This window comes from Crocuta crocuta, unplaced genomic scaffold (assembly GCF_008692635.1).
Source record: "Crocuta crocuta isolate KB4526 unplaced genomic scaffold, BGI_CrCroc_1.0 scaffold20, whole genome shotgun sequence".
NCBI lineage: Eukaryota > Metazoa > Chordata > Mammalia > Carnivora > Hyaenidae > Crocuta > Crocuta crocuta.
In genome coordinates, this window is record NW_027527932.1 from 5991726 (window position 1) to 6005859 (window position 14134).

Consider the following 14134-nt stretch of genomic DNA (forward strand, 5'->3'; position numbering starts at 1 on the left):
CTCAGGAAGCACTGAGGCTACAAAGCTGAGCTACCTTGCATGGCTTCCTTTCTCTCTACCCAAAGCTGATCCAAAGTGACTACTGCTCTTAGGCCCACTTCACCGTCCCTCCCTTCTCAACTCTCAGTCTCTTTAAGGTAGAAGAGGCTGTTATCAGAAACAATGTTTTCATTTTGTGAAATTTTAGTTAATAGGTCAATTTAATTCAGTTGAAATGGATCGATCTGTATTTTCATCTTGTTTGTCATCAGCGTCAGGAGGAACGCACTACCGGTGACCTAGTGACGCATCTGTGATGTGTTGTCAGGCGTCCCTGGTCAGGGCCACGCACGGAATTCTTGCAGCCTGAGCAGTAAACGCCCTCAGGTAGAGTCCAAGACAAAGCCACTTCACGCCACCTCTCACTACTGAAGAAATGTTCCACAACCATAAAACAGGAAGCTCTTCTTTCTCCAAACAGAAACTTATGATTAGGGGATATAACTTTTCTTAATTATGGAAGTTTCTCCTCGCATCAGCTTTGTGTTACAAATCTAGGCAGTAGTGATGGGGTTGGTTAGTAGTGGAAACGACGTCACTTCGTAAGAGCAAAACACCTCAAAATACAATCAGAGCTCCATTTTCTGAAAAAGGTCTGTGTTATTATGGCGTCTCTACCTTCTAAATAATAATAATTGATCTTAAGTTTGTTAATTTAGGGTATCAGGAGTCTTTTTACAATTTCCCAACATAAAATGAATGTGTTACACAATATGCTTCTTCTATGGTCTGTTAAACTATTACCTGAAAGAGTCCTGTGAAATCAAAGTGTAAGCGCTCCCTTTAAGCCCTAACTCAAAACGTCTGAATTGACACGATCTGATTTGACCTGTTATTTTTGCAGGTCAACCTGTTCGACTCGACTGCTTTAGAAAAGCGACACTCCATGCAGTTAAAGCAGCCATCCTCAAAGAGAAGATTTAAATGTGTTTCCATGATCTCTCTCTTGTAGTATTTGGAGACACGATTTTGAGTTAAAATTATATGGCGGGTACTGGTTTAAGCAAATCAATCACAGAACTTTAAACCCTTCATGCATCTCCTACCGGAAGAAACAACCAGCAGTCAGCATCACTTCCTGTGTCAGAGAGACAGAGAAAAAACCTGCCTGCAAAGTCAGATCTCCTTGTGTGGCTGCCTGTAGTAGCTACTGCACCCCTAACTGTGAGCACTAGCCAATTAGAAGGCAGGCACTCATGTTCGCTGGAATTGAGCAGCATTTTTCTATAACTGAAATGCAGAAGGAAAAAATTAGTATTTCATAAAGTCCAATTGAGTCTCTGTTAATACAAATACTTTTAAGAAACAGCAGCGTCATCTGTGAGAGAACAATGGAATTTTCTTGGCCTGTGTGAATAAATCTTTTCGGTGTTGTCCAAACACTACTGTCAGAAAGGTCCCAGTTTAAGCACACACGGTTCAGGAAAAAACACGCCTTGAGCATAAAAACAAAATGCAAAAGCATTAAAATACTTCAGTTTAAAAGTCCTTAAACAATTAAAAAATGATGCCTACTTACCTTTCCTATCCTTTCAGTGATGTGTGAAAAGAAAATTACAACATTAACCTGAACTGCCAGGGGTGTCCAAGGTTAGTTACAGAACCAAACCAAACCACAGTCATTCACACACGCACTCTCTCTCTTTCCTCTCCCTTTCAGGCCCTCTTAGCTGAAGCCATTCTGTGACATTACAGGTATCAGGGAGGTCTACAGGAAAACAGACAGACAGACCAGCAAGACAAAAACCAAAACCAACCCTAGCTGAAATTCTTTAGAAGAGAGCTGCATACTGCCAATAAAATTTTTTTTCTAACTCTGAAGCGAACTGGTGGAGGTCTAGGTAGCCAGTGCTCAGTGTGGACTGAACGATCAGGAAAAGACAAGCAGGCCGTTAGGGGCCGACTTCCTATGCCAGCAGGACTCCTCAGTGACTGCTCCTTGATAACTCAGATGTCATTCACAGAAGGGACATTCCTAGCCATCCCAGTGGGCCGTACTGGCATGCTTCCAGAGAATGTAACAAGGACATAATTTTTAACGGTCACGTGTAGGGCCTCTCCCCTTGTAGCCCAATCAGTGAAGGCAGCGCGCTTTACACGCGAGAGCCTAAATCCCTAAGGTTTATTTCGGTCTTTCAACTGCTCCCTATAAAATTCTCCAAAAGCCAGGAGAACGTAACACTGGAAAGTTTTGCACAACTGCCATCCAGAGAGTCACTAACTTGGTCATAGACACTTGATAACTACATGACGAAATATCTCGACTCTTACAGATTACCATGTTGGTTTTTTGTTCTGCAAAATAAAAGAACTGACGAGCAACCAAACTTCAGAGAAAATCGGAAGTGTGAGCAAAGCTTCAAATGAAGCACTATATTAACAATATGCTAACACGAATATTTATGTAAACATCGGAAGATACATTTGCAGAAGTAAATGAAGATACCCAGCTTTACTTATCACGGAGTCAAAGATGACAAAACCGAGACGTCAGGAGTTTAATTTCGTGTTGGCCCCCGAGCTCTCCTCACTATGGATATGATGTTCCAGAAAACAATAAAGCCATCTTTAAAGCAGCTCTAATAACAAAGACAGGGAAGGTCTGGGGTACCTGATACGCGGCTAAAGTTACCCATGCTAAATCACCAGGGCTTGGGATCAGAATAATGGTATTACCTGAACACCTGGGTCCTCATCTTCTTCAGGAGGAGGAGATGGTGGGGGCGTTTTGTCTAAGTCTGAATTTTCAGAACCTTCTGTTTTTCCCTTGTTGACCTTTTTCTTCAAAGCACTTGCTTCTGAATCAGGTTTCTTATTACTAGAATTCAAAGTGGATCACTTAGTGTTCACTTTTTAATGAGGTTTTCCACATGCCCCATGCCTTACATTTCCCACGTTAATATCCCGCAAGTATCAATGACAACTGATAAATCAATGCGCGTTGGCCACGTACAGTTAAATGGCACTCTCAGTGAAGCCTTTATGGCAAAGCCCCACATCGATGACCTTTGGCAAACATCTGACCTACTTAAAAAGAAATTTCATGCAAAGACTCCCAATACCACCCGGAGTACGTGTGCTCTCTATAGACAATGCAAAACCCCTGCCCGTACACCAAACCGTAATGACAAATCAGATTAAGAAGCACTTTTGCTGTCAAGTTTTTAAGGCACAGGATGTGTTTTGTTTTGTTTTTTAATGTCAAGGAAAACTAGACTATAATGACCATTTCTTTGTGTCTCTTGCAGACAGTATTAAAACTTCAATTTTAGCCCTTTTTATAACCACCACTACTAGGCGTCTTCTATTACGTCACCCAGCTACATTATCATCCAACGACAGCCTTCTAAATATTTAACAAAATATATGGCAATTTCCTGTTCTACGTGATTTTTCTTAATGCTGTTTTCTTAATTTAAAATAAGCTTCATTTTGGTGCTGGGCATTTTCTTGAGGTAGTCACAATAGCCATCCTTCCCAAAGCTTGCTCTCTGGAACACAAAAATATAGCAAAAGCGACCCCAATAATGAAAGCGCCCGTTCCATAGTATATTCCTGCCAGACGTTAATAGGATTTGAATGTTACGTAAGTCAAAAGACATGAATGAACTCTGAGAAAATAATTTTTTTAATTTAACTTTACCATTATTGAAAACCTTTATTTGACATTCTTTTAGAATGTACACATAATGCCACTTCCCATTCCAATTTCCAAACCAGACCCACGGTTTTCTAATACTAATTATCATGTCATACAACATTTAAAATAATCTAACCTCAGCAATGATTATATTTTCCATTTCTAGAAACTGTAAAATTCTAATAAATTTGAAAACAAGATATTTTAAAACCCTTTAAAAAGTTTATTTATGAAAGTTCATAAATTCCCAGAAAAGGAAGCTGACAGAATGCATTAAACAGCATGTTTTTTCAGCCCAAGCCACTACAAAAGACACCAAGACGGCTCTAAGCTTTTATTTCAGTAAAGCACACATCACATAAAATATTTTGAAAGTATGTGAGCATAGTAAGGTATCCATCACCCACCTAAAAGGTATCTTAGTAATGAATAAATACAATATTTCGTAGTCCTAAACCTGTTATTTTTAAATACTCGGAGCCTGTTTCTATTTTGTGAAAACATTTCAGCATAGGAAATAGCCACATAAGGAAATAACTTACAAGAATTCAACATTATAGCCAACGGCAGTTAGGTTTCAAGAGTTCTTTTAATTTAAACATTTTTTTAAAAGGCAGGGTCCTAGAACCTTTAAGTCCCAAAAGATCCATGGAAAGAATAATATTTTTTAAATTAAAAAAAAAATCCATACGACAGTTCCTCATCCAACTGTCCTAGTGTTTACGCCACACATGGACAGAAGTCTCCCCTACTATGAGGCTCCATTTCCAGCATTTATTTCCGCTCTAACTGCCACAAATTATACAATACTACAGCTGAACGCTGGGCCCCTTTCCTTTCATCTGCACGCCAAGAGCAATCAGATTACCCTGGTAACCAGCGGTCACATGACCAGCACCTGCTCTTTTGGCTGGATGCCACTGACTAAAGCCATCTGCTTCCCTCAATCAGCTTTCAAACATTCTCAACACCTGCGCTGCAGTGTTTTGTGGTTTCTTTTATCAAATCAGTGCAAAACTGCTTCCAAAACTTTACATATTTCTCAAATTTGTTTAAATCAGAGGTAGGCCTGTCACAGAGTTGAACCCCTGCCAGGTAAAGGAAGTCGGCAGCCAGTGCGGTTCCCGGTGGCCTCTCTGCACCGGCGCGAAGTACACAATTTAAGTTAGTGGGGTTACTGCACCCTGTGTGAACCATCCTATAGGAGTAGAAAGGCTTATCACTGCCTTAAAGCCACCGCAGCCCGCGTCCGATGAAATATCAATTTGCTGAAGGAGAGAAGTGCTAATGATTTTCCATCTGCCCTTCCTTCCCCTGAACGAACTGTGTGGAACCACAAGGCTGCTAAGTCTGACAAGACCTCTCCAAACGCTGAGGGAAAGCAAGCCTGTAGCCGGGGAAGCACTCATCTCACATCTGATTACCGAAAGATTTCTAAACTCATTAGACCTTGCACTATTAGCGTTGCTCAGGGACACCAAAGCATTTCCATGCTGACACCTTCTCAGGACATCACTATACAAACCAAAAACAGGCCAAGAAGTCAAAAAAGCTACAAAATCTTCAATGTCCAGCCAAAGACATTCACCACCAAGGACAAGATAAAGTTACGTGAATTAAATTGCCTTCGCTACTGTTTTGCAATCGACTAATGTGGATTTGCAACCAAGTGGTCTATTAAAACTGCCCTGTCTCAAGAAAACCAAAGCCAGAGTTTTTCTTTTAACCAATGAGGGTAACGTGGACCATGGGTTAGACTGATAGGAGTCAGACACACCTTGGTTCAAGTTCCAACTCTGTCGTGTATCACCTGAGCGTCTGTGACCCCGGACAAGTCACTTAATTTCCCTTGAGCCTCAGTTCCCTCATCGGTAAGATGAGGTTAGTAATTCCACGTGCCTCCAGGATTCATTATGAGGTTTAAATGGAGGAAAACGGCGGCGGTGTCTGACACCAAGGGCCAGTGTGTGCACACACATCCGGAAGGCCAGCCGCCGGGCACGTACTCTGGAACGTCTGGGAACACACTCTCTGGTGTGGCTCACACCCACTTGGGCTGAATCAACTGCAGACTCAGAGACAGAACCCCACTTCACCAGAGATCATTTCCTCTACGCAGCAGGAGTAGAAGCAAAGTCCTTTATCCACAGTCCCCAACACAAGCTACGAGGACAGACAAGCTGACGACACCAAAGGCCACTCCTCCCCATGCCCACGACCACTGCTTTGGTTCAGTTACAACGGTCTCCCCACTGCCTCATCCCCCTCATGATCTACGGGCTGGGCTACCCACTATCGAACTGCAGAGGAGAAAGTACACATTCTACCTCCGGAGTCGCTACTTAATTTAAATCTCCAAGGTTCAAAGCCGGTCTTTCATAATGTCAAAGCGCGAACATGGCCATACAAACACTCCTCTCCCAAATTCTAATTGGGAAGGGCTGGAAGGTGCACATGGGCCAGCTCTGCCAGTCGGGGGTAAGAGAATGTTATTAATAAGAAACATCCCGTGAGCCGACACGACAATGCGAGAATGAGGCCACTGAGCTGCTTGGCGCAGATACAGAACCTCAGACAGCTGTCGTGGTGGCGGCTCACGGGTTTGGCCAAGGCCGGCCTCCACGCGGTGACCTACCCGGGGGATGATCACAAGGGTGTGCGGGGAACGCTTTCTCATGCTAGCCCTAAACGGCCTCGGCCCCGGAGATACCATGCCTGACCCCCCTCCTCTCCCGGACCCACTCTGCCTCCCGCATTTCCTAGTTCAGGGGCACGATGCTGCCCCCAAAACATCACCCGCACATCCACCCTCCACGCGTGAGAACAGTGACCAGCTAAAACTCAACCTGATGGCACCCTTCTGCTTCAAGTCCAATCCCATCTACAATAACGTCTGAGAGTCCGCATTGGCATACAAGGCCTTCTGCAATTTTTGCCACTGGCAACATTACATTTCTTCTTTTCTCACACCCCAAACCCTCCACACCTTTATGTGCAGACACACAGAACTAGCCCCAACACGTACACCTATCACCTCCACTCCCCTCCCGGCTCCACCTACGGCTCTGTAAGACTCAACGAGGCCATCGCTCGTTCAAGAGAAGCGTCACCCCACCTACATGAAAGATGGTGTACCTCCCGCGGTAGCATGACTACAATGCACCAAAATCAAAGCTGTGCGTGCGTGTGCGTGTGCGTGTGAGTGGCTGTCTTTCTCCAACCATCACATAAGCTCAAAAAGAGGAGGAAGTGTGTCCTATTCATCTTTGCTTTCCTACTGCTTGGCAGATAGGTTCCTTATCAATTTTAGCAGGTTGATTTAACCGCTCAGCACAAGTTAACAGCATGACGACAACAAACCCATATACAGCCCTTACGATGCGCCAGGCGCTACTGTAAAGTGCTCTTCTCATTAACTCATTTAAGAAAACTCTACATAGATTCTATGTTAGTGAGGAGACACCAAGAAGCTCAGTTAAATGGGATTAACGTGCTACCAAAATAGAGTGACACTTAGCAAGTTTTCAAAACCAATCCGTCTCTATGCTTCCCCCCAGCTCCTAGTCCTTTCATTTCCTCGGCCTTACGTCGCGGCACTGCTGGTGTGACCAGACACGGAGCCACCCACTCCTGAAGCGAGACAAGCCCTCACAACCTTGGAAGAAGCACGATTTTCCGGGGATGGTGCTAGCAGTCTGAAGGGCCACCGTCCCAGCTTTATTTCCATTTCACACTGTTTCGTGAGAGCGGGTCACACTGGTGGGCAGCTGGATGTGCTCAGGGTCCACAGCGTAGTGACATTTAGGTCACCTCTGCTGGACCAGGCTCTGAAGTGCTGCAATTGCCCCCAGTGTGATCCAAGCATATGCCTTTTTTAAAACCATTTATTTATTTATTTATTTANTGTGTGTGCGCGTGTGAGTGGCTGTCTTTCTCCAACCATCACATAAGCTCAAAGAGAGGAGGAAGTGTGTCCTATTTATCTTTGCTTTCCTACTGCTTGGCAGGTAGGTTCCTTATCAATTTTAGCAGGTTGATTTAACCGCTCAGCACAAGTTAACAGCATGACGACAACAAACCCATATACAGCCCTTACGATGCGCCAGGCGCTACTGTAAAGTGCTCTTCTCATTAACTCATTTAAGAAAACTCTACATAGATTCTATGTTTGTGAGGAGACACCAAGAAGCTCAGTTAAATGGGATTAACGTGCTACCAAAATAGAGTGACACTTAGCAAGTTTTCAAAACCAATCCGTCTCTATGCTTCCCCCCAGCTCCTAGTCCTTTCATTTCCTCGGCCTTACGTCGCGGCACTGCTGGTGTGACCAGACACGGAGCCACCCACTCCTGAAGCGAGACAAGCCCTCACAACCTTGGAAGAAGCACGATTTTCCGGGGATGGTGCTAGCAGTCTGAAGGGCCACCGTCCCAGCTTTATTTCCATTTCACACTGTTTCGTGAGAGCGGGTCACACTGGTGGGCAGCTGGATGTGCTCAGGGTCCACAGCGTAGTGACATTTAGGTCACCTCTGCTGGACCAGGCTCTGAAGTGCTGCAATTGCCCCCAGTGTGATCCAAGCATATGCCTTTTTTAAAACCATTTATTTATTTATTTATTTATTTATTTTGAGAGAGAGGAATAGAGCAAGGGAGGGGCAGACAGAGGGAGAGAGAATCCTGCGCAGGATCCACACTCCCAACGCAGAGCCCGATGAGGGGCTCGAACCCAGGGACAAGAGATCAAGAGTCAGATGCTTAACCAACTGAGGCCCCCAGAAGCCCCCCCAGCATATGCCACTTTGACGAGAACGCTGAGAACCCAAACTGCGTATTCAGAGAATGCATGTCAGGTGGAGAGACATGCTAAGGACGCCCATACCCTTTACGGAAGGAAGGGTATATATTCAGCTTTGAAGAGTCTACAATGAAGGGCTAAGTGACAGAACCCGAAATGGGGTGGCATGAACTCCTCCCACCTAAGACACAGCACACAGATCACATGTGACAAGGACACAGTCCACGAAGACGTCTGGACAGTGGGAGGGAGCCCCCAGACAGACCCTTCAGACGGGGTGAGTCGGTGCAGACGCTCCTCGCCCTGGGGGACCACCCTTGAGGCTGGGGTCCTGAAGAGTAATCAGACTTTGCAGAGACTCAAGCCAGTGTCATCTTTTAGAAGAAGAGTAAAAGGTACTGAAGTATATCCTTGTATTTTACATGCTTAAAAGGTTTTTAAATAAAGAACTGAAACTAATGAAGGAGGGGAGGGAGAGAGACGCTCCTGACACAGGATGTGTGCAGCATGCTGCGACTCTAAAGATGTCGGCTGCCAAGATAAAGACAAGCTGTCGGGTCAAGGGTCCAATGGTCGTAGAAGAAAAGCATCAAGCCTCTCAACTTGCGTATAGAATATTTCCTCTAAGTTTTTTTAAATTAAAAAAAATTTTTTTAATGTTTTATTTATTTCTGAGAGAGAGCATGAGCAGGGGAGGGTCAGAGAGAGAGGAAGACACAGAATCTGAAGACAGGCTCCAGGCTCTGAGCTACCTGTTAGCACAGAACACGACTTTAAATATTTTTTAAAGTTTGTTTATTTATTTTGAGAGAGAGCACGAGCTGGGGAGGGGCAGCGAGAAAGAGAGCTAGAGAGAGAGCGAGAGAGAGAGAATCCAAAGCAGGCTCTGCGCTGCCAGCATGAAGCCCAGCGTGGGACTCGAACCCGTGAACTGTGGGCCTGAGCCGAAATCAAGAGTGGGACGCTTAACCGGCTGAGCCACTCCTCTAAGTTCGTAAACAATGAAAAAGAAACTTAAAAGAGAAAGAAGCAAAAGGAAAAAGAGACAAGATAAAGTACTACAAGTTTAAAAGTGTCACTTAAGGCCACATAAAATGGGATACAGCATCAAGTAAAATCAACCCAACAAATAAGACTTTTAAAGAAAGTCCTAAGACGAAATATTGTTTTAATGGCTGAACTAGAATGCAGTACAATGCAGGTAACAGGATAACCTCGTGACGACAGAGACAACGCAGACCCTGGCCGATGGACAGGAAACACAAAGGCCAGCGGCTCCCCGTGAGGCGAAGGCCCCAGGAGCACTCGGGAGACCGGCCCAAACATCCGAGATGCTCCACGGGGCAGCCTTGGACAGAGAGCCTCTGCGCGGGCTGGTGGGCTGGGAGCAAGACCCCTGACCTGCCCCCTGTGCCCGTCTGTCCCCGGCACGGTCAGCCTGCAGGTGCCCTGTCACCCCAGCTCCTAAACCCCACCCACAAGTTCTGCGCCCTGCTCTTCTGGTTGAGAAAGAGAAGCCTTGAGAAGAGAAAAAGAGAGAGAGAGGGGGAGGGGGTGCCATTTGACTTCTGAACAACAAACGTATGATTTCAATGACAAATTAATAGGCTTTTTTTTTTTTTTTAAAGTTCTCTGAAAGTCACTGGATGGAACACCTCTAAGTCATTTCACTTAATCTGTATTGTTTCCTTAAATAGCTCTGCTAGCATCAAGGGCTCCTTAAGTACATTAACTGTGCTAAATTTTTAGGAAGGAAAGAACAAAGAAAGTTGGATACAGAAAGCTAATTTGCTTTCACTTAAAATGAAAGTATATTTCAAACACGCATCATGGCTCATCTTTACATTATATAACCAAACTTTCCAAGGATGAAGAAACTGAGGGTCAGACAGGCTCCACGCTCAGCCCAAGATGATGCAATGCTGGGACTGTAGCCAAAACCTGCAGGGTCCCGGAGCCCACATTTGCGTCCTGGGACGGGTCCGAAGGCGTCTACCCTCTTCGTGAGGTCGCCCAGGGAGCCCGGTGCTGGCCTGGCCTTCAGGGGTGCCCTTCGGGCCTCAGGAACGTTTCCTGCCGAATGTGTTCTGTGACTTGGGACACTCCCTGGGTAGACCTCCAGCAACATAAGAACCCTGTCCTGAAGATAGCTACACGGTAGCCCCCTCTTTAAAGAAGAATGTGGAAAGAAGGAGGGGAGGGAGGGGGGAGGGAAAGAAAGAGAGAGAGCTCTCCTGATAAGAGCCATATCCATTTTTAATAATGAATATATATATATTTTTAAATGTCTATTTATTTCCTTTGAGAGTGAGAGAAAGAGAAAGAGAGCAAGGAGAGGAGGGGCAGAGAGAGAGAGGGAGGGAGAGAATCCCAAGCAGTTCTGCACGGTCAGCGCGAAGCCCAGGGAGGCGCTGGAACTCACCAACTGTTACATCATGACTTGAGCCAAAGTCGAGAGTGGGACACTTAACTGACGGAGCCACTTAGGTCCTCCAATAATGAATATATTCTTGGGGGAGGGGGGGGTGGATAAAAACAACTCCTCGGGTAGTCAAGGATTATCACTGAAAATCTAAAGGCTACTGAACTGTGTGGACTGGATCACAACCTGCCAGTAACACGGAAAGGACGTCTAGTTAGCTGATACGTCCCCTCATCACAGAAGCTCAACACAAGCGTTCGCTGCTTTGGCTACGCGGCACCACCTGGCGCCGCAGCGCAACAGAACTGAGCTGGCGACGCGGCACCGCAGTGCCGCAGAAAGCACCCCTAGGACTGCGGCGTATCCTCCCCAGGAGCCAGGCGGCAGGCAGAACGTGGCTGCTCGGGCCACGTTCTAAGTGCCGCTCTGGTCTCTGCACAGCATTCCCGTGACTCAGGAAGCGGGGCATCGGGCTGACGCGGGCAGTCAGAGCCCACTCCCGAGATTCCCTAGATCCTCTCTGATCCGCCAGCGACCAGCACGACAAACGAGACCCACTGCTCGCCCACACTTTAATCAGCTGCCACCCACCTGCAGGGAGGGGGGGAATTAGGCAGAGCAAACGGCCGAACCAACAAGGAGGAGATCTCACCGCCCACCCCCAACAGGAGAAGCCAAAGTGCCGGGACACGACCGTGCTCCTGCAGAGCGAGGCCTGCGTACACAGCCAGTGTTCCCACGGCGCCCAAGGGTGTTCTCTCTCTAGCATCGAAATAAAGAAGAACGGCGTCACTTGTCTTGATTCACACTGTTTCCCGTTAACATGTTGCCGCTGAGCCACGCAGACTTCTGAGAGGCCACGGGAGCCGGCGTTTCAGGCGGCGGGGGCTGGCGCAGCGGCTCTCCCCGCACCCAGACTCGAAGGGGCCCTCGCCGGGGCAGGGAGAGCTCTGTGGATCATGCGACACATTTCGCATCTGCACGGAACCTCACGCTTTTCCAAACTATTTTCATATGTAGGTATTTTTAATCATCATTGAAAAAATGAACCCATGATTCCTTCCGCCCTTTATCTCCCAGTTCTAACATCGCGACCACATACGCCACGGCAGTGGACGCTCCACCCTAAATTCCACCTGAGAAAGACCGCAAAGGAACGTGTCTCCAGAAAACTCCCCCTTCAGCGTAGCACTGCCGCCCATGGCCTCCTCACCCCTCAACTTTCAACGCATGGGTGCTGCGAGGGGTGGAGGTGGGGTCGAGGCACCCTCTCCCACACAAAACCACAGTGGCGGCACGCCACCGCTTTCGAGTCTCCTGCGGCTCCCGGAGGGGCAGGAGTCCCAGTGGGGCCACCCCTGCATCGGGCACAGAGAGGACTCAGCAGAGCCTGCTGCTTAAGGGTCAGTGTCAGTGGGCACTCTCTTCCCCCAAGGGCTACGAACTGAACCACATGTTGCTAAAGATAGCACAGTCTGTACTCTAGAGTGGCTGACGACTTTCCCTGCCTGCTCATTCAGCAGACTTAAGACACATCAGATAGAGGAAGGGACATAATGTGGCCTGTCACTAGCAAGCGAAAGATTTCTGAGGTGGCCATCCTGAAGGAAAAAAAGGATTGGGGGCTAAAAAGACCTAATGGCCCCCTTTTGAAAGAGAAGATAACGTTTGAGACCAGGAAAGGGGCCACCTGCTTCCATCCCTTGCCGGGAGCTTGGTTAATGACCCAGAGACCCGGCAGGGCAGGCCAGTGCGTAGAGACGCCTGACGTTCGCAGGTACCTTTCCTCCCTTGCTCCTCTCCAATACTGAAAGGGCTCAGAAGTCCATTTTGTGACCAGATGATTTAAAAAGTCTGTATCCTTCTCTGGAGGCTCGGTGTCCAAAATACTTAATTCAGTATTTTCAATTATCCAATGTTGTAGGTCAAAATTAAATCACTGGGCGTAAAGGAAAGAACAAGAAAACAGAAGAAAAGGTGTGGGTTTAATTTATTTTATTAGCTATGCAACTGATGGAGAGCTATCGGACCTCTCTGGGTTTTCTGTACTTATTAAGCAAAACTAGTTCAAAGGCTATGGTTCTTTACTGGAAAGTTTTACATGTATAAGAAAGAGCACACTATAAAATATGTATTGGGTTGCCAAAATATACTGCCATTGGGCTTGCTGGTTGACTAAAAACATTCCTCAGGTACAATGCTGCTACTTTCTTAGATCATAACCGAGAAGACAGTATCTGAAAAGCAAAGTCCCTCAGAAGAAAGTGGCCACATAAATATTAATGATGATGATAGGGCACTTTGCAAAAAATGGTCTTTACATGTTTTTGGTACTTTGTGTATACCTTGTGTTTTTCCAAAAATAGTAGCAGTATGTTTACTGTCCACGTTAAAATAAAATATGTTCATCACTCTTAACTGAGAAACAGCATCTCAGTCTCCTGATACCTTTAATACTGGGAGTGGAAATGGGAGCAAGGAAATCTTGCACCAGCAGCAAACCTCCCATGGCTTCGTCCACGGGGCTTCACTAGTCAAGTCACAATCTTTGGCCAAGTTCCCTTCTTTATGTACATTCCAAGAATCTTTATATAGCTAAAAGGACCACTAAATCCTTCAAGAGTCATTCAAAGGAAGCGCTCCCTCCACATTCCCCCTCCTTTCGCGGGCCCTGCATACACAACACAACGCAACTCCTCCTGCTGCAGCTCCTTGAATCCTTCTGTACGCAAAATGGCATCCTCTCCAGCCCACAAATGTCTTAGCTTTTATTTTCAGTATTTACTGCCAATATTTGAAAGCTATAAGGACACCTGGGGAGAGCACTCAGAAAAGAAATGGGTAGAAAAATACATATTTAACACAAAAGGGAAAGGGGAAAGAAAAATGCTATTTCTATTTCTAACAGAAAAGTGGAATGTGGCCCCTTTTTCTCATTATTAAGATTTTAAAAGTCTTTTTCTGAAATGCTTAATACCTTCTCCTGCCTCTCTACCATGCTATGTAACAGCCTCCGGTAGAGGCTTTTAGGCTCTCCCGAGGACAAGACGACCAGAATTATATTTTCGTGGCCAAAACGGCCAGTTCACGTAGAATGGCCACCAGTCAAGCCTCAGTCACTTTATGGAATGGCAATAGTGAGAGGGACATCTTAAAGGCACACAAAATCAGCCCAGTGATAACAGCCACCCCCTCTGGATGTCCTTTATCACAGAGAGCGCGTGAAAGATGCAAAA

The 14134-nt window shown here is 46.1% G+C and overlaps 1 protein-coding gene across 1 annotated transcript in view; it reads right to left on the bottom strand.

Annotated features, from left to right (window-relative positions):
• The window catches only part of CHD7 (chromodomain helicase DNA binding protein 7), a 174955-nt gene that overhangs the window by 68574 nt on the left and 92247 nt on the right, over positions 1–14134 (bottom strand). Inside the window, 1 exon segment of the mRNA XM_077751816.1 lies at positions 2716–2857. Coding sequence (XP_077607942.1) covers positions 2716–2857 — 142 coding nt within the window.